Source organism: Apteryx mantelli, chromosome 2, assembly GCF_036417845.1.
Source record: "Apteryx mantelli isolate bAptMan1 chromosome 2, bAptMan1.hap1, whole genome shotgun sequence".
NCBI classification, from domain to species: domain Eukaryota; kingdom Metazoa; phylum Chordata; class Aves; order Apterygiformes; family Apterygidae; genus Apteryx; species Apteryx mantelli.
In genome coordinates, this window is record NC_089979.1 from 24,023,903 (window position 1) to 24,043,852 (window position 19,950).

Sequence of the window (19,950 nt, forward strand, 5' to 3'; positions counted from 1 at the left end):
AGGTAATTAATAGCATCTTTTAATAGCCATTAGTAGGCTGTTAACATGGCAAAGTACAGTGAAAAACTTGTTTCATGATGAATCTTGTCATCTGGAAGCTCTTGAGATCCTGTAATGAATTACACTTTCTGCTTTCTCTGCAGTCCTGTGAATCATTTCTAATCCTTGTGGATATGTGATAATGGGCAAATGTTATCAGATATAAGAGGTTTTAAAGGTTAGACAAAGACACTACTCCTGTAATCACCTGTGTGTGCTGAAATCTTTGTCTCCAGGGAAGACACTCCTGTGCAGAACCCTTGCAGGACTTGGCACTTGCTGCCAAACAAAGTGCCAGCGCTTTGACAGTACTTCAGAGCTTTTCTGTGGCAAAAAATGCTTTGTAAATTGGAGCAGATTTTAAAAACTACTGATCACAGCACAGTCAGGCATTCAGAGCTAGGGCAGAATGATGTTATAGTGGAAAAGGTGCAATGCATTTTGAAGTCCCATTCCTGAATCTGCCTCAAGCTGATGATTTGTTTCATATGACAAAGGGAAATATCCATGATATACAGACACTTGCGTATCTCCATCTGCATCTTTACTGTCCAGCAAATGCTGCAAGTTTCTCAGAAAGTTGGTGTGATGGAGGCATACACTGTAGCTTTTCATTCACAAAGAAAGTATATACTTTTTGAAGATTTTATCTTCACTGCCTATGTGTGCAGCAGGACCTATGACTCCTTCTTAGTTCCGAGGGTCCTAATGGATAAATTTAGAGATAGTCTTGATTGTTAAGCAAGACCTTGCCTCCTAGAATTTGAGAGCGGGCATATGAGTAGAACACCCATCCAAATGCTTGTGTATATTAAGAAGTATGTCATGAAAATGAGGCAAAGTGCAGGCTGGTCTGTTATGTTTGCTGGCTGTGGTTAACCAAGGAGGGCAAGTTGTAACCCGCTGAAATAGCTTTAGATGAGACAGTTGGTACAGTCATGTTACCCAGGTGTTCTGTGACTGTGGGTTTTTAATCCACAAGCTGATTTAGTGGTTTTTGTGCTCTCTGGGGAATGAATGCACCTACTTCCATAACTTTGATGATAGTAAGTATTACTTTGCCTACAAGATACGGCCATATCTGTGTAGTCTAAAAGAGCCCAATAGATGTGCTAGTGTGTTGCGAGGAGGTACTCTGATACCCCTGAGCATTGTATCCAATGCTTAGGAGTATCTCTGAGAAACTTCACCCTCAGGAGTCTCTCAGCAGGGTTGGAAAGGAGCTGACCTGTCATCTTCAAGACAGCAGACTGGCTGTACTAAAACTACCCTCTGCAGCTTTTCATTAGAGAGTTGGAGAAAAGAACTACTGGAAATTAAGATTTTAATTCTGGAGGAGTTACCTGCATTTTGAAGCTCTTTCTACCAGGAGAACAACTCCTCTCTCCCATGCTACTCCCCACAGGGAATAGACAGCAAATGCTGTAGCTAGTCCAGATGTGTGTGTAGATGTTTGCTGACTGGACTGCTTGTCGAGACCAAGCAAAAGCTCATTTCTCTCTTCCTTTCCCCCAGTGGGGACACTTACTTGGGATCCCTTTCTTCTGGCCAGCTGCTGACCTTCATAAAACTTGTAGGAACAAATTGGCCACCAGATTCAAACACCATTTGGGCAGAAGAGAGGGCACAGATGACAGAGCATGATTGTGTAAATAACACTTTTTTAAGCTAAAAGGCATTTCTAAAAGTGATGATGAACACTGATTAAAGATTAATTACAGCTATGGGTTATTTTGTTGGAAGTTTAAGTACTCTTTAAGAAGATTATTCATATGCATACTTTAGTATGGGGAGAATTTTTGAAAGGCACAAAAATTACAGATGGAAGAGTTTTCATGAGGAATGTCCATACATATTTTAATGTTTTTCAGACTCAATACTTTTCACTATTTTTAGGATACTGCATAGTTGCTGAGGACTGGACTGCAGGTGCGCTGAGGTCAGGGCTGTTTAAGAGTTGATTTGTAAGATGCCTAGCGCAGTGACCTGTTCTTGGTTGACCCCTAGGTAGTACTATGGAGTACATACGACTAGTAAAAAATAAGATTAAATGCTTAAAAGCATTTTGAATTTTAAGAACCTCTGTCTGTTAGTCAATGGTAATGATTAGAAACTGGGGCAGAAGTGTGTCTTTGAACCATACAGCATCTAGTTAGGGAAAAGTCTGATAAACTAGCATTTATGATTTGCTAGGAAGCTTATGAAGAAGCTACCTTACTAAATGCAAGTGACAGAGGTGAACAGTGCTGCTTGAAAGAAAAAAGAAAACAAAAACAAGGAGACCTTTTCCTCTAATACCATGTCAGTGTTAGATGACAGTAAGGGGAGTTGGTCCTCCCATAGCTCTTGGTAGGGACATAAAAGCTGCTTCTCAGTGCTTCAACTATCATGTTTGTAGTTGAAATAACTCAGCCATGTAGTTTCACCTTGTTTCTAGACTTACTCGCTTAGATAGATGTCAATGCTGACCACTGACGCATTTTCTCTGCTGCAGTGGCCGAGCAGGAGGCCTCGTCTCCCTCTCCCCTTTGCTGGAGCCATATCAAGGGGATGGGACTGTGAGTTAAGGGAAGGAAATAACCAAGTATTTTCAGTGGTTTGTCTTTTAATCACTCACTGTTGGGAAGATGTGACATGTAATATCCTTAAACTCTAAGGATTACAGTTTCCAGTTAGTCTTGTGATTTCTCTTTTCTTCCTGCACAAGTCCCCTTTTGTTTTCCTTCCCTTGGTCTTCCTGAGGCTTCTCAGATCTGTCACACAACTGGGAGATTGAAGCATGAGCTGCATGTTTTTAAACCCTGGTGGCTGTAACATTAAAAATAAAAAAGTGAAAAATGTTTCTTAAAGTACTCGGAGAGTATGGCCTCCACTGCAGATCTTGGAAGTAGGTAATCATTCCCCAGTCTTCACATTAAAATGCAGTGATAAACTGGGAACACGTAGTGCTGTGTGTGCGTGCCCTTGTGCATTAGGAAGCCGCTGGCCTCTTCTGTGCTTTGCATAAGCTGCCTGCCGATGAAGCATTTCACCTTGCTGCCTCAGTAACTGCTCGTTCTGTAGTGGGTTCTGGAGTCTGAAGGTAGCTTAAGCCTAGAGAAATAAATCTTTTTTTTTCTTTTTGCTTCTACCCAAGCACACTAATCTTTTCAGAGTGTTCAATATATTAGTGTATCAGTTGTATTTTTTTCTAAGAAGCTAAGAGCTTCTTGCCCTGTCACTGAAGGGGTAGCAGGGTGACCTGACTGCACAGTCATGCGCTGTGTAGGTGTCCAGCCTTGTCTTGCAGTCTCATGGAGTGAAACCTTCTATTTCAGGCTAGATATTTCAGAAATGTGTTCATATACCATGGTGTCTCCTTTACATTCAAATGATTCATTTTGCCAGAAGCAATATAAACAAAATATCATAAGCTACGATTTTTTTTCCATGTGCAATGTTAATGCCCATTCTTTGGTTCTCAGCTTCCCAAGGGTTTCCATTATAAACCCTCATCAATCAGTTCAGTTCTCATCCTCATCTCAGGAAAGAAAAATGACTTTTATCACTTTTCCTCATTTTGTTAAGGGAAGAAAATAAATGATTGATACAAAGTAAATTGATATGAGGTTGCAAGTATAACCACCTGCAGTTTAAAAACCTTTGCCAGTTATTACATATTTTTAAATGTATTCTTGTAATTTGTTTTCTTCCATGCTCTTGTCCAAGGATGGCACAGGTATATCTGCCCTGATCTGCAAGAAATGCAAGTAGCCCTCAAAGACTGAAAGATAGCAGCTTTCCACTGCATGGATGATCCTGTAGCTAATGCCCTTCCTCCTGGTGGGTGCTATGTTCTCATTGCTTTGGGGTTCCACTGGGATTTAAGTTACTTTTACTTAGGTGCTTCTTGGCTACTGATTGGTTTTGCCATTGACCAAGATGCTTCATCCCTCACATGTGTTTCTCAGATGTAAAGAAGGGATAATGGGGAAGCCTTGGGGATATGCTAGTATCTCAAAAAAATCAGCTCATGAATCTTCTCTTCTAGATCGATCGTATCAAGACTTTTTCAAATGGGTGGTACAGAGGCCGGATGTTTTATCTTGTTGATAATCTTGTTTCACAGGCTGTAGAGCCTGGTTCCCTGATTATTTCTTTTCAGGATTATTCATATTGACAAAATGGGTGAGCTGTATCATCACTGGGTGATGTTACATTTTGATTTGATAGGATGGTGTGGTTGTGTCAGTGGAACAAAGTAAAACACTATATTGATTTCAGAGGCTTGATCTGTTAATGCTTTTCCAGTTATGACAGTTGAAAAGCTAATGCATTGCTGGAAAAAAAAATCTACTTCAGTGCAACTATTTTTGTTTCATTGACTTTAACTCCTTAATGCAGTTATTTTACCTAATATTTGATTGCCAGGTATCTGTAACAGTGACCTAAAATTACTCGAGTTTCTCGCCCTGGTGTGTGTGCAAACGAGACAGCTAGTGGGGTAGAAATGCGAAGGCTCAGAAGCTGCTTCTCAACAGCTCGTTTGGAGTGATGGGGCAGAGCAGCAGCTGATGACTGGCCTCCTCTTAGCTGCTGGAGCAAGTTCCACACTGTTCTTTTAGGGTTTGTGGTTTAATCCATCTTACCTTGGATCTTTGCTTCCCTTTGCTCCCTGCTAGAATCAGAGCTTTGCTATCTGTATACAGATAGCCAGGGCTGTTTTCTCAATGTGTTTTGATGGTTGCTTCAGCTTAAGTTTTATTTACTTGCACAAGAGAGTAGCTCTGCTCCTTCCAGGTTTAAAAGCAGAAATAAATGCTGAGGGGTGAGCCAAGACTCTGCAGCATAAAGAAGTTCCACCTCATACCCAAAGCTCATTAGCAGTTGCTGCTGCACCACAGCCCGCCAGCTTTGGCCTCCTCCCATGGTTTTCCCTCCTTGTGTGGCACTGGCTGTTCCCAGAGTGCTGCTCACTCCTTGCTTCTCTTCTTACCTTTAAAGTGAATGGCAAAGAAAAACACAAAGTCCACAGAGTGTTTATGCTAGAAATTCCCTTAAGCTCTGGGACTCTCTTTTACATCCGTTAAGTCTGTCCTGCCCATGCTACAGAAAGGACAGTGGCTTTATGGCTCCAGAGATGCGGAGCCTCAGGAGTGCTGAAGAGGGATGGTTTTCCTTATGGTTTGGTGCTGAGTGAGAAACATCCTTTTGCTGTAGCCTGAAGAAAGGGGATGTGCTTCACTCTCTGCTTCCCATCACAGCGAGGAATGACTTCTCCAAAGGCTGGGAAGAGCATGGTTGTGTAGCACTCCCAAAGGGAACAGGAACCGTCGAACAGGAATGTCAGCAGGAGACAAGGGGCCAGTCTCTGCAGCTGCCGCATCGCCCAGGAGGCAGCGGGTCTGTGCCAAAGTGACTGGGCCTCCCTGGGTCTTCACATGAACTCACAGATCTTCCTTTTGGCTACAGTTTATTATAAAGAAGTTGTCAAACTTCCTTCTTCCATCATGTCACTCGTAAAGATATAGATTCTCTCCCCCAGTTAAAACAGTTTGTGATTTGCACAGTGTATCTATTGTACAAGTAAAGCGTCATGCACAAGGAAAGAGGATGTAGTGTAAAAATTCATACAGTAGCTTGAGCAGTGAAATCTGTTTACAAGCTGCAGCTTTCATCTACTTGCCTTTTTAAAGACCTTAGCACATCTTAAAAGAATGTCGATACCTGAAATACTTAATTCTTTCTTTTAGAGCATCGTTCATCCTAAATGAATAATCAGGATCTCATTTTAGTAGCTAACTTAAGAATTCCTGGAAAATTTGCAGTTTTGGTAACACTGAACTACTTCACAGATGCATCAATTTTCCTGAATTATTCAAGTCAGAGGGGGAGAAATTTAAAAGGAAAAGTGTTTTGATTTGAAATTACTGTGTCCTGAAGCTTTTTTCAGTGTGTTATAGAAAAACCAAAACCCTCTTCTCCAATACATCCCAAGATAGTGTTTTTAAAGCATTTCTAGATATCTAGAAAAAAAATCACTTATTTGCACAACTTTTGCAAAACATTCACCATTATTACTTAGTAACAATAAAACTAACTAACTAACTGGAGTCTGCAATACCTATGTATTATTTAAGAAAAACTGTCATAGAAACATCATTTTTTGTCTTTCAATTATAATATTAATATTCAGTTGTTCGGTTGAAATCCCCTTGCCCCCACCCCAGCTCTACTTCTTTTCAATTTGCTATGGAAAATGAGCTGGTATTCAGGAGCTGCACTTCAGCTCTTCTCTATAATAGCGAAAATTCAAGGTTTTTTTTTTTAATAAAGCACTTTACTGCAATACTACAAAAACAAATTCTGTTTAAGTGGCCATGAATGTGCATTTCATGACTCTTTAGTTATGTTCTTGTTTTCTGACTTGTATTAATTAGGCCAATTTGTGTTAACGGACAAAAAATCTCATTCTTTCTTTTGTGTTATTGCAGTGGAAAACGCGCCTGTGTTATTGGGCTCTCTTTGCACAGGGGCACACACGAGGGAGGAGGGTCACCAGGAGCTGCTGAGCAGAGGGTCGGATGTCACAGCAGGGCTTCTCTGAGCTGTTGCAGGGAGTTCTCCCAGCTCTTCTGAGGCTGCCTCCTAAAACTGGTCCTCCTCTGTCTTTTCTATTTAACCATAAGTATTTAAATACATCTTTCAGACAGATGAGAGTAAAGTTTTTGTGGATGTGCAGCATCTCCTGGAGAAGACAAGGGGATGCTTGCTGTGAGCTCTTAAGTAGAAGAAAACTATCACTGATGTTAAAAACTTGAATATTTCCCCAATAGGCTGTCTTGAAGTCAATGAAATTTATTCCTTTGTCTCTCTGACTTTGTTAAATCTTGAAGCTCAAGTTTAGGGCTCATATCTTGACACCATAGTGATTTTTACAATTCTTACATCAGGATTAGAGTCTTATTATTGACTGATATTTAACACTTGGATGACCTACACAAGGCAATATTTAGGAGTAAGCCATATAGTTATAACTTGTTGAAGCTATTCTCTGTTTCACGACATGGGGAAAAGTGTTCAGCCTGGTATTTCTCTCCATAGAAATTAGAACTGCCTGAATTAGATCAATGAATGAACAAAAAATATCTTAAAATGCCACATGCCTACAAGTTTCCATGCCTTTATTCTGTTATTTGGCACTAGCAAAATGGCACCATTTATAGCTGTGCTAATGATGGTGATTCTCAGCTCGCTTGCCCTGTCAGCGTAGGGACTGAGCCCTGCAGCTGGTTTTGTGAGCAGGCGCCTTGTTCTGAGAGGTGTGCAGGCTTTGCACTGCACTGTGCTCGTGGGCAATATGCATAAAAGATACTTAGAAGAGAGAATTTACCAAATGTTCCAATTTATGCAGTGTAGGTACTTTAGAAAACCAGAAATCATCTAATCCAAGAATTTAACTAAAGAAACTATGTCTTAAATCATTTTAAATACTTAAAAAGTTAAACTTCAACAGAGTCTTTTCCCTCCTGGGAATGATTACCTCTGATAAATTTGCCCAGAACGTATTTTTACATGGGGTAAGACTTCTCATAAATACAGGTCTTTCATTTCAGCTGAAGGCTTTCTGTATGAGGAGTGTTTTATTTAGTATCAGGTCTCTGAGGTGTACAGGTAACATTTGTTCACAATGTCTAGGTTGCTTCTTGGCTTAGGTGCTGATTTGGTTCGTGTGCTCCTGTCTTCTTCAATCCTGTGTAAAACATGGCCTTGCGAAAGAAAGAGATCAAGGATTTCCTGTATGAGAAAACATATAGAAAATCAAGACGGGTGTTTCTTTTAATAGTAGTGTAGTCCTTAACAGATCTGCAACTTCAGTGCAGTTTGTCCAAGTATTGTTCAAGTGTTTGTTCAGTCATATTTTATCAGGTAGACAACGTGTGTTCCTCATCATATGTACATTTCCACTCTTTCTCCCTTTCTGCATTTAGTTTCCTTTTCTTTGTATTTGAATTTATTTATATATTCAGTGATGTATTCATTTTGATTTAAGTCCAATCTCAAGACTAAGCACAAGTTTCTAAGCACAAATGTGCTTAGAAACATTTCTTCAAGAAGCCTATATGTGCCTTAAGCATATGCTAACAAGTCTCCTGTTCCTCAAATCCCTCCCAGCAGAGAGGTGAAGCTCCCACTCTGGAGTCCCCCTGCACTTTTTAACTTTCTGCCCCAATTCTCTCCCAGCCTCAGATCCTGCATGCTCACTAGTGAGCTGCGTGCGCTCTGCTTCCCCTGCCCATGCATAGTTCCCCTGCTGCTTCCAGCACTCACGCTCCCTGTCAGCCTGCCCCTTTGCTTGGCTCTCCCTGCAGAAGCAAAGTCCCAGGCTTTTCCCTGGGGGTGGGTTTCAAAGCTTGTGTATCGCTCACTGAAACATGCAGCCAGATGGGATGCTGCGGGCAGAAGGGGAAGGCATGTCTGCTTCTCCCAGTGTTTTGGGAAAAGTGTGCGTTTGAGCTGGAAAATTTTTAGAGAGTTTTTATTGCTTACTATATCCACTGATTTAAGTTTAACAGAAATCCTATAACAGCAGTAATTATCCTTTTTTTTTGTAAGCCCTAAAAAGCTGGCATCATTTATGCTGAATTTATTGAAAATAAAACAGTCAGATTTCACCTGACTCTAAATAAATATACACTTACAACTGTATCGTGGCAAGTGATGTAACTGGCATAGTATTTAACTTGCATATCTAACTAATTACAAGCTATTATTGAAAGTATTCTTAATTTAGTTGTTAATTGCATTTAATACATATCCAGCCAAAAGTCTGTATTTGTACTGAATTTTTTGTGCATGGAATGGGATGAATGTGGTGGGCAATTGTTTGATTTACAGATGGTCACAGATGAGATTTTGAATTCCTGATCAAAGTTCTTGAACAAGCCATCTAAAAGTGTGTGTAACTTTTGCAGATAATGACTGGTATCTCTGCCACGTGACACTCCTTGCCCCAGAAGAGGAACTTCTATCCTGGGGCATGTATCCATACCCGTACCTGGCACGTGCTGATCCAGAAGCCCGAAAAGGCACTCTGGTCTACCAGCTTGTTGCATATTACAATAACAATGAAACCACCAGTGCTGGGATAACTTACACACTTATTGGAGGTAGGTCTGTTCTGAAACAACTGGTAAATATCTATGAAGTTGCAGATTTTTCTTGACAGGTTTACCATTTTATCATTTTGTTAACAGATTTTATCCCTTGGAGGAACCTTAAAGATACAGCAGCTAAAAAATGAGGTGCTGTCAGTAAAACCGGTATGTGGATAGGAGTCTTGCTACCACATTCCTTGCTTTACTTCTGTTTTGAAATTAATTGCAACACTTACAGGTAGCTTAAGGCTCCATTTCTCATATGTTCTTGTCTCCTTTACACTGTACCAGTCAATAAAGCCCAGTGTGAATGAGGGGTAAGGTGAGCATCTGGAGAAGACAAGAAGACAAGCGCGTGCAAGGACAGAGGTAGATGATTTGAGCATAGCTTACTTTTAAAAATACTGAAGAAGCAAATGTTCTTGCTGTGGGGCAGCTTTCAGACTGGCTTTTTACATGTGTTGATAGGTGGTGAAGAGCGATTTCAAGTGGATGTGGATACAGGTATCATCATGACAACTGGCTTGCCTTTGACGTGGAACAAGGAATATATGCTTACTGTGCAAGCCATGGATGAATACAGCAACAAAAGCCCCTATGCTTCCATTTCCATCCTGGCAGGTGCCTGACCTCCCCAGTTCACTAATATGTCCTACAGTGTGTTCGTCCCTGAAAATACTCCAGTGGGAGAAAAGTAAGTCAAACAGTGCTAGGTCAGCTCCCTCACTGCAATCTGAGAGGAACTTACAGAGCTCCATAAAGTGACATTTTCTGTTGTTGCTTCACAAGTTTACTCATATGTGTTTGTGTGTTACGCTTTAAAAATAAAAAGTTCTGCTTTTTAAAAGAAATTATGTTTTTTCCAGTGCTCAAGAGTCTCTAGCATGGCTTACGGTATGGTATGGGATGCTGAAAATCTGCTGAAATGATCATTTTAATGCCCTTGGGGTCTTACTGTATTGCATAATGAATTACAACAAACTCCTGGCTAGGCATCTCCTGGAGCACTTCAGATATAAATGAGTAACAGAAAATACTGTTTTTTGGTTAACCAGATTTGCAGTTGTTTGTATCATGTTTGACTTGTAGTTAAAATTTTAAGAGGTCCATTCATTCCCAGACTGTTGAGATGACAATGCATGTGTGAAGTGCAAATGGATACAGCTGAGTCTCCAGGGGCTCTGCTGTTGCGTGAGGTGTAGCTAAGCTTTGCCATAGTGGGGAGATGCTGCTGAGCTGACTTTGGTTTTACTGTCACTGTTTAGCTGCTTGAGAGCAGCACAGGTCTTTAATGTACAAATAGTAGCTGGAACTGTGCTGCAGGATGTTCAGGAGTAGGAAAACTCAAAGTTAGTTGAGGAAGTAGGAAAAATTGCTGGAGATGTGCCACTTGTTCTTTAAAAGAGGCTGTGAATGAGGAGGAGGAAAAACTATCTCCTTCCCTGGAGCTTTCACTGAGGTGAGTTTAAAGTATATTGTCACCCTAGCCAGAGACTGGTGTGAGAGACAGAGCTTCAAACATAAGTCATCATAGAAAGGTAAGCATTCATTTCATTTCCTGCCTGAATGGGTAGCAGGATTTGGAGAGGCCTTATACTTCATGTTTTCCCATCCATCTCTGAATCAGTTCCTTTTCTTGATCTAAAGCTTCAAAGAAATAGAAAAATGAAAGTATACTAGCTCAGTTATATAGATAATTGAAGTAAAAGAGTAACTACTGTCAAGTATTTGGAAGGGTATATTTGGGAAAAAAGAAAGATGTTTTCGTGTTAGTAAGAGGTTGAAGTGCATTCTTATCCCAGCTCTACTATGTCGGGTGATCAGTTTGGTGACAAGGGAGGGGGTAGGTGGGCTCTCTGTAGCACAGGGAGTTTTGGTCTGAATATAAAACTGAGCATGGCATTGACAAAGAGTGGGAAATTCACCTTTTCTGCTTCTAGCTCTTCTAGGTACTCCCGAGACAGTTCTTGTTGTTGTCATTTTAAAGCGAAGGATTATTCCCTTGTTCTTTACAGAGTAGCTGTTGTTGATGCTGTTTCTTTCCAGAGCCAGCCTCTTTCGTACACTCTGCTGATGAACCCCAGCGGGCTGTTCAGGGTGAGGCAGGAGAGCGGAGAGCTCAGCTTGACCCATCCTGTGGACTATGAGAGCGAGCACCACCTCTATCACCTCTTACTGAAAGCAGTGGAGGCTGAGAGCACTCTTAGCAGTATGACTGAGGTACATGAATCCCTTCACTTTCCCTAGCCACTGCCTCTTCAATTTGCATTACTTCGTTAGCTGAGCTAGTTACACACACACATAGCCTAGAAACCTCATGTGAAGATAAATGGTGCACAGGAGGGATTGTTATCATCAAGGCAGAAGGCTGGGCTCTGATGTGGATTTGGTTCTAGGCTCTGCAAAATACTGCCCATGTTATTTGTCTTTGACTTTGCCTCCCATCCACTTGGAAGTGGAAGAGAATACATCTCTGTGTTCCAGGAACAGCGTGAGAAAAAGTTTAACATTGAAGGTGCAAGGATGGGACAGCAGCAGAAGCAATGAATGCCCAGACAATATCCAGAATGAGGTGCCCATTGTCCTATGTGTGGAAACTAAAATTCTCTCTCAGCATGTCCTTTTATCTCAGGTCCTGGTCCATATCACCGATGAAAACGACTGTTCTCCTGAATTCCAGCACTCCATTTACAGCAGAGACAACATTCCTGAAATAATTCCTGTGGGCGCTTCTCTCCTGCAAGGTGAATGCTTGTCTGGTACCTTTCCTTCAGCCTGGTCACAGGCCTGTCAGTTTGTGCTATGTGTTCACATTCTTACCATGAGAAAGCACTGCAGAGACACTGCTTTGAGTCCTGGTGGCAGTATAGCTGTGGTAGCCTGCGCAAGCTGTCAAGCGCTGACTTACAAAAAGGACATATCAGTGCCAAGGTAACTGCTGCTTCTGCTTGCTCCATCAGTGCTAGCTCGGGTAACTTCTCACTGCTCTGTGCTGGGTCACGTAGACATAGCCAGGGAAGGATCCTGTGGGATCCTTCAACAGCCAGAGTTGCCTGTAGGCTACTTTTCCCATGTGAACTGTGTGGCTGTAGTCAGCTGGAATGAAGATGACCCTATGTTATACCTTGCAATTGGGGTAGTTTAAAGATACACGCAAGAGTAGTTAAGGCAGTTTAGGTGGCAGGCAGTAACTTATTGAACCACCATAACATGTTTACCTTAAATCTTTCCTTTAACTCAGCTTGGCCATCATTTTTTCCCTGAAAGCAGTTGTAACTAGTTTTTCTTTTCTTAATATGTTACAGAAAAAAGGGATTTTTTTTTAATGGAAATTTAGTAGTTTTGAGTAGATTTTAACATTGACTTACAAAGCGTTAAAAGAGAAACCTTTGAAAAGCTTGTGAACTTTATTTTTATGCTTGTGGCTTATCATGTTATGGCTTATTGTATTGTGACTTGTTTTTGGTTTAATGGCTCTTGAGAAAGAATAAGTTGCCAGTTGATTAGGATGACCAACTCCTAAAAATTCCCAGGTATGTGATTTTGTTTGGAAAGATGAATGCTGTTCTCTCCATCAGACTTGTAATGCTGATCAAAATTCACCCCATTGTGGGAAAAATGTACCCTGATGTCCAAAGCAAGCAGAATGGCAAAGCTGTGCAGTAAGGTTTACAATTTCATCCAGTTTGATTGTCTTGCCATACAGGGTAAATTTCAAGAGAAAGACCCATCTTAGAAAGCACTAGGTGGGAGTAGAGTGACAGTCGGTGAAAAGCAGTGGGTGAATGCTTGCCTGGTGTTGAAGGGCTGAACAGCATTTGGTAAAGGCTGCAAGTAAGTGGTATGAGCAGTCACCTGCACCGTGTGCTGGGTAAGTACTGTACCACTGAAGCTGACTGCCAGAGCACATACTATCTCACAAAAAGCTGCTCTTACCCTGGCTATAATTCCTTGAGGACTAGATGGGATTTTGCAACCTCAGGATGTTCCACAAACAAAAGGAAATGCAAATTCAAGACAGTCTTTGCCATTCTGTGGCTGCCTGTGTTGCGATCAATGACAATGAAAAAGTTACCATGATATATGCTGTTTGTTAACACTGTGGACGATGTAAATGTAGGTCTTAGTTGCCAACCATTGTTATTTTAGTGCAATTAAAGTCTGGCTTGTATCATGTAATAGTGATGCTGCACTAACAGAGTTGGTGCATCTGCTTAGTCATTATGGACAAGTTTGTGCTCCCTGCACGTACTTTAAGATGTCTGGATGCAAACAAGCTATGAGCTGAAAGGCATAGAGATATGCTCTGAGCAGGGTTTAGTGTATTTGTTCAGCTGCCAGCAGTGCTGAGTTATAGTTTGCAACTTTGTGCTAAAAAACCTAGGCTTTGAACTGTAGTTAGCTTGCATTAAGCTAGCTCAGAGCACAGGTGGAGCTGGCACAGACCTGTTTGTAGTCTCTGTATGATCCTTGAAATACCTTTGCAGTGCAGTCAGGTTACAAACAGTTTACAGGATGGATGGAAATGTCCAGTTGCTTTTGAGAAGTAAGGTGCGTCTTTTTCACATCCAAGTAAGCGTTGCATTCCATGTCTGCAGGAGAAAAACTGGAAAAAATGTATGATCATTAAGCATGCAAAATGTAGTTCTGTGAATTAAAAAACAGTCACAGCGTCTCAGATATGGCTCTGTAGATTAGATCAGAACTTTTCGAATCAAAATACATGTTTCACTATCTGCATGTCTTTCTAAAAATGCTGCTTGACCACCAAATTTAACTGTTTAAGCCACTTTCATTTCAGTCTTTCTTGAGCTTGTAATATATTTAGGTTTTCAGTACAGCAAGGGAAGTGATTAATTCTACAGCCCTTGCTTTTGTAGTCTGTAGTGCACAGAGATGTTAAACAACCTATTACAACTTTTTAAACTGAGATGAGTAACTCTCCAAAGGCAGAACTAGTTGTTTTTTGCAGTCAGTAGAACAATATTTCACAGCTCTTTTTGAAATCTCTTTTTCCTCTCCTTTCCTATTTTGAGTTGTTATTCTGATAATTATGGGTCATTATTTCTTCCTCCCACATTTTGTTTTTGCCTTTTTGAATGAAACTATAGGTGCCTATTAGGGTGTGCAATATGCTTGTTACATGCTCTGGAATCATGTTTATGTATTGCAAAGGAGTTTTTGCTACTGAGTTGGCTGCGTTTGAATCCTCCAGGTAGAATAAGGAGCTTGTTTAAAAATCAGTGTTGGTATGAGGTGAAGCCTCTTTGTTTGACTAGAAAAAATGGCAAGATAATTAAAGAGGTGAGCTCCTGCTCTTAAAAAAAGCTTTTGATACAGTGTGTAAGCTCTAGCGCTTTGTTCTGCTGATTTGCTGCTTCTGAACAGATGGGAAACTGAGTGCACTGAATAAACACTTGCTGGGAAAGGATGTTTAATTACGCTTTGTACCTTGAAGTGCCAGGTAATTAAAAAGTACTTTAGTTATCACGTAGCTGGGAGCTAATTAAATTCGAACGGCATCCCCAGAGAGAGAGCAAGGACACAGTTTATGACTGATAATGTTCTAACAATGTGCATATTGATTGTGTGGTAATTACCGGTGGTGATTGCTATTTTTGCAGAGCGTGTTGCGTGGTATTGGGATCGCTGGTCCCTTGCAAACTCATGTTGCTGTGATCAGTCAAGCTGGGCTGGGGGTGGGAGGAGTTGTTTTGGTTTTGTTTTTCCTCCCAGTCTCCTGCTGGATTCCCAAACTCTTACTACAAAAATAATGCTTTTATGTATAGAACAGATTTGCATGACTTCTGTTCTCAGAAAAGTATCTCAGATTTCTTAGGTAGGAAATAATGTAACCAAACCACTTTTGCAGCATGACTGTTCTGTTAAATATGTTCTCTAATAGTTCTTGCAACAGACTGTGACTCTGGCTCCAACGCTGAGATCACTTACTTTATTCAGAGCGCTGATTTTTCCATCACACATCATGGGGTCATCAATTCTAACCAGAAGCTGAACTTTGAGCGAGCAAACCATATGTATGAGTTTGTGGTGATAGCTGTCGATAAAGGACATCCCCCTCGGACAGGAACGGCATCTGTGCAAATTCGAATGGCCAACGTGAATGATGAGGCTCCTGTTTTCTCCCAGTCTGTGTAAGCTAGGTTTAACACTTGCTCTGTTTTCTAGAGCTACTGTTCATATGTATAATCTTAATTACGCTTGGCTTAATGGTCACCTTGTTTGTTGTGCTACTATAAGTACCAGCAAAATCGAGGGGCAGTTTGTATGAGGAAAGGCTTTAGAAGTCTCGCTTCTAGATTGTATCAAAAAAAGGAATACGCCAGTTGTGGTGCTGGCGTACTGACTTGTTAGATCAACTGTTTTATACAGTGATAACAGAACGAATAAAATATTTAACTCTACGGGGAGTGATTTTAACTGTGTTGACTCCTAGGTCTGAAGGTGATTGTCCATGTAAAATATAAGACAGATGAAGATGGTAGTTAACAAACATTGAAATTAATTTTATCATCAACAGATTGTATTATAAGCTAACTTCATGAGGCCCTGCTTCGTTAAAATGTCTTCTTTTCTTTCCTGAATGAATATAATTACTATTTTTTGTGTAAGTTTAAGGTACATTAATTTTTAAAATACAAAATGTACATACATGTATTTACAAAATGAAATACTGTTTTACATTCATCTCTCTAGCATCTGATGCTTTCTGTTAATATGTAGGGACATAAGAAATACTTGCATGATGGATACTAGTCCTTTTTCTCATCCTTTGGAGAGGAGATAAGCGATCGTGGTTTTCAATGCAGTGTAGTATAGTGCATATTGATACCTTCTAAAAGATCCTTGGAAATCAGATGTATCAAATTGCTGGATTACAATCCTAAAATACATACCTTATGCCAAACATGGATATTCAAAGCCTTTTGTCTTAAACTGGTTAAAGATCTTGCATGTCCAGAGCTTAAAAAAATTGCGTTCATAATGAACTTGTAATCAGTGGCAGATTGTTAACACAGTAATGGTTATTCTGATAGTGAATGTGCTGTAATTGCTCCCTTATGTGCATCAGTTACAGAACTTTCCTTTCAGAAGATGCTGGTCCCAGTACCTTCCAGTACCAGTGGCTACTGTTCAGGCAAAGGACCCTGATGGAGATGGGGTGTTATACCTGATTACAGGAGGTAATGAGGAGGGCAACTTTGAATTGGATAGTCAAAAAGGTAAGAAAATAGGTTTTAAACACTATTATTTACTCTCTAATCTGTCTTGACTGTGCTTCACCTTTGTGTCAAAAATCATAAATAAAGCAAGCATTCTATTCAGATAATCTGCAAATGGGGATGCTTCATATCAGTAAGAACTAGCCCTCTGATATGATTTTCATTTTCCAAATATCAATGAAAATTTGAGGTCCTGATCCAGGAACTGTGTGGTCTCAGATGACTGAATCCTGTGCTTTGCAGCCAAAATGCAAACTCAACGAACAGTGTAGCGGCAGAGAAATGTAATGTTCTCTTTTTTTTTTTTTGTTTGTTTGTTTACATGGTAAAATAAAACAACACTTTATTCTCCCAAATTTAGGTATCATTAAACTCTGCAGAAACCACTGCCTAATCTGAAAGGCCCACAATACGTACTGAACATTACCACAATAGATGACAATGTCTCTGGAGGACCCACTCCTCTCAGCAGTTTTGCTGAGGTTATTGTAGGAATTAATGATATTAATAACAATAAACCTGTCTTCAGAGAGGTAAGATATTGATTTATCTAGCTATCTAAGATAAAAGATCTTAGATAGATATTCTTTTCTTGTCCATAACGGGGGTTACAGACTCTTTCTTGATTTCTTGTGATAACTGGTGGACATAAGGGACTGTGTTTGCGGAACAGAATGAACCTGTAAGTGGAACACACAGTCAGCTTTCTTGATACTTGAAGAGGAAGGTCTTTCTTTTCTTTCCCCCTTTCTTTTTCTCCCTTAGAACTTGATTTCTCAGTGATTATAAGTACTAGAAGTGGTTTTTTTCTGAGTTTTTCCTCAAATGTGCTGGAAAAAATGTTGAAACTGGGTAGCTAAATCATGTAGCCCTGTGTAATAGGGTTGGGTTTTGAATGTCTTTTTAGTGCACTTACTACAGCGACAGCATCTGGGTTCTGGAGAACCAGCCTCCAGGCACACACGTGCTACAGGTAGAAGCCTATGATGCAGATTTCGGCCTGAATGGAGAAGTGAAATATGGGCTCATGCACCGAGATGGAGCTTCCCTAGGCTTCAGCATTGATCCAGACACAGGCTAGTAGCTTTCAGCTTACTGAGTTAGAATGAAAATGCCTTTGTACTGTTGTATGAGTGTGTGTATGTGGGCTTACGCTTTAACAGTGTAACTGTTGGGTTAGCTATAACAACTTATAGAGTAAATACTGAAAGAATCTTAGAGTACATGGGTAACCCTGCATATAGATTAAGATGATGCTGATTTAAATGACGAATTAAGTAGGGAAACAAAACCCAGTTCACTACAAAGGTAACAAGCTATTCTGAATCTCTTACTTTCATATTGGATTGATTGTAACTGTAAAAATGCAGAGTAGAAAGTAAACGTTTAACGGCTTGAGTTGGTACTTCCCTTTAATGTGACCTGACAGTTCTTACTCATCTCACGCACAAATAGGAAATCCAGTGTAGTGTGCATAGAGGCAACACATTCATACCAGAAAAGGACAGTGACAGGCATTCTTGATGTGTTTCAGATGAAGGAGCTGGGTAGTAAAAGTTGTTGAGGTTTCTATAGCCAAAACAGTAACATGGGGTTTGTCAGTGTCCAGGACTCAGCGATAGAATAGAAGGGTCAAAGCCAGAGAAGCAGAATCCTAGACTCTAGCATAGTGGAGAGAGGTCTGAAGTGGCCTCGGGAAGGCCAGTTTAAAGTTTCACAGCTGGAAAGAAGAGCTGAGAGAGGGGGAAACTGTCAGAAGAGCTGACCTTTGGGAGGAAATTTTATGCTTTTTTAACTGAGCTACTTTGCTCAATCCCAGCTTAATCTATTCAGTGAGGCAGCCTCCAGCATCCACAGTAAAGACAACTTTGGTTGCATCATTTAAGCCTTCTGTGGTATGACTTTTCCCCAGAGTAATAACAAGCTGTCTTTGGACTATTGCTGGAAGGAGGAGGAGAAGGTATTTCTGTGCTCCCCGAGGAGTGAAATAACAAGGTATTTAGACTGAAGCTCCTTATCAGGGCAGCAGGGGAGAAAGCTGCTGACCACTGGCAGTAAGTGGCTTGGGAGGAGCTGCTGACTGTGTGAGGAGAACTGGAGACAGGGGAGTTGTAATTGGTCTTGTCCAAGACACGTATTGCAGGTTGATGTGGATTAAGCTATACAGCCGTGCTGTGTGCCATCACAGCTTCCTCCTGTGGGAGTGAATTACTGGATCCTGGTCTGTGAATTTAGTCCTGAGGCTAAGTGACATGCAGAACAGGAGGTGTCTGTGTTCCCAGGAGTCATCACAACCATGCAGAGTTTTGACCAAGAGAAGCAGAGAGAATATACGCTCTCTGTTACTGCAACAGACCAAGCACAGGAACCGCTGATCGGTGTGTGTCAGATCACCATCTTTATTGCTGATGTCAATGACAACAATCCCAAGTTTGAAAGCAGGCGCTACCAGTGTGAGGTTTTTTTTTTAACTACCTATCCCAGTACTGTAGCATGAACCTGTTTAGTAGTTCCATATAACAATGATTGTTTTTTAGGTGACCAAACTTTACTTTTATTTGCTGCTGACTATCCCAGTTACTACTTACCCCATTCTCAGTGGAAATATGAAGAACTGATCTCTGTCCTCTTTATAACAGAGTTTTAACCATTGCAATACTCTTAAAAACACTGACAGTCTTCAGTCCTCCAGATTAGGCAGATCTGATGCCTTTCCTCTGTGGCTTTTCCCTGTCCAATTTTTCTGCAAATTGAATTTTTTATTCAATGTCTCGAAACAAAACATGACGTTATAGCTGAGAAGTCATCAACCCCAACTAGAAGAACAATTGTCATCTGTGTCTCTTTAATACAGTACCTCTGTTCATATAGGCCAGAGTGGTCTTTATCTTCTGTCAAACAGCTTGAAATCTTTAGTTTGTAGCCTGTGATTTGGCTGTGAGCCCCGGTCCCTCCTATAGCTGTGCTGCTGAGCTAGCTACCCCTGTTTGTCCTGGTACCATTCCCTTTTCATCCCCCCTTGGTGTGCTTTTCATCAGTCTTTGATTTAATCTTACTTGCTGTTTCTCAGTTGAATCCTGCACTTCAGTGCCTTTGAACTCTCTGCATTGATGTCATCCATAAATGACAAGCATGTTCCCTAGTTGCTGGCCTAGGACAGACTCTTCCTTACATGATTGCCTCCCCAAGGATGGCAATAAGCAGTTGATGATGCGTGTGATAAATCCATTTTGGAGATGTTTTGCTAGTTCTGTGGAAATGTTTCGTAGGGCAAAGCAGTTGACCAATGCACTGTTAAAACAAAAATAGTTTGTAAGTCATTTTTAGCATCACATAGGCCAACAGTTTAGAAGGATTGAAAAAGAGGTTGGATGCTTGTATGGCTGTGAGTGAATGACAGCATTTTAATAAGGAGGAAAAGTGATCTCTTTGGAAAGAATCTAAATATATATATATTTTTTTAGTTATACACAAGGATAGAAAGAAAATTGTTCTGAACCTTTTAGAGTATCTTATACTAACTCAAGTGC

The 19,950-nt window shown here is 40.6% G+C and overlaps 1 protein-coding gene across 1 annotated transcript in view; it reads left to right on the forward strand.

Annotated features, from left to right (window-relative positions):
- LOC106483857 (neural-cadherin-like) overlaps positions 1 to 19,950 on the forward strand; it is a 58,515-nt gene that overhangs the window by 7,348 nt on the left and 31,217 nt on the right. The window contains 11 exon segments of the mRNA XM_067290013.1: positions 8,994 to 9,188; positions 9,645 to 9,870; positions 11,192 to 11,396; positions 11,809 to 11,920; positions 15,082 to 15,331; positions 16,270 to 16,312; positions 16,315 to 16,420; positions 16,782 to 16,793; positions 16,796 to 16,953; positions 17,328 to 17,496; positions 18,703 to 18,873. Coding sequence (XP_067146114.1) covers positions 8,994 to 9,188; positions 9,645 to 9,870; positions 11,192 to 11,396; positions 11,809 to 11,920; positions 15,082 to 15,331; positions 16,270 to 16,312; positions 16,315 to 16,420; positions 16,782 to 16,793; positions 16,796 to 16,953; positions 17,328 to 17,496; positions 18,703 to 18,873 — 1,647 coding nt within the window.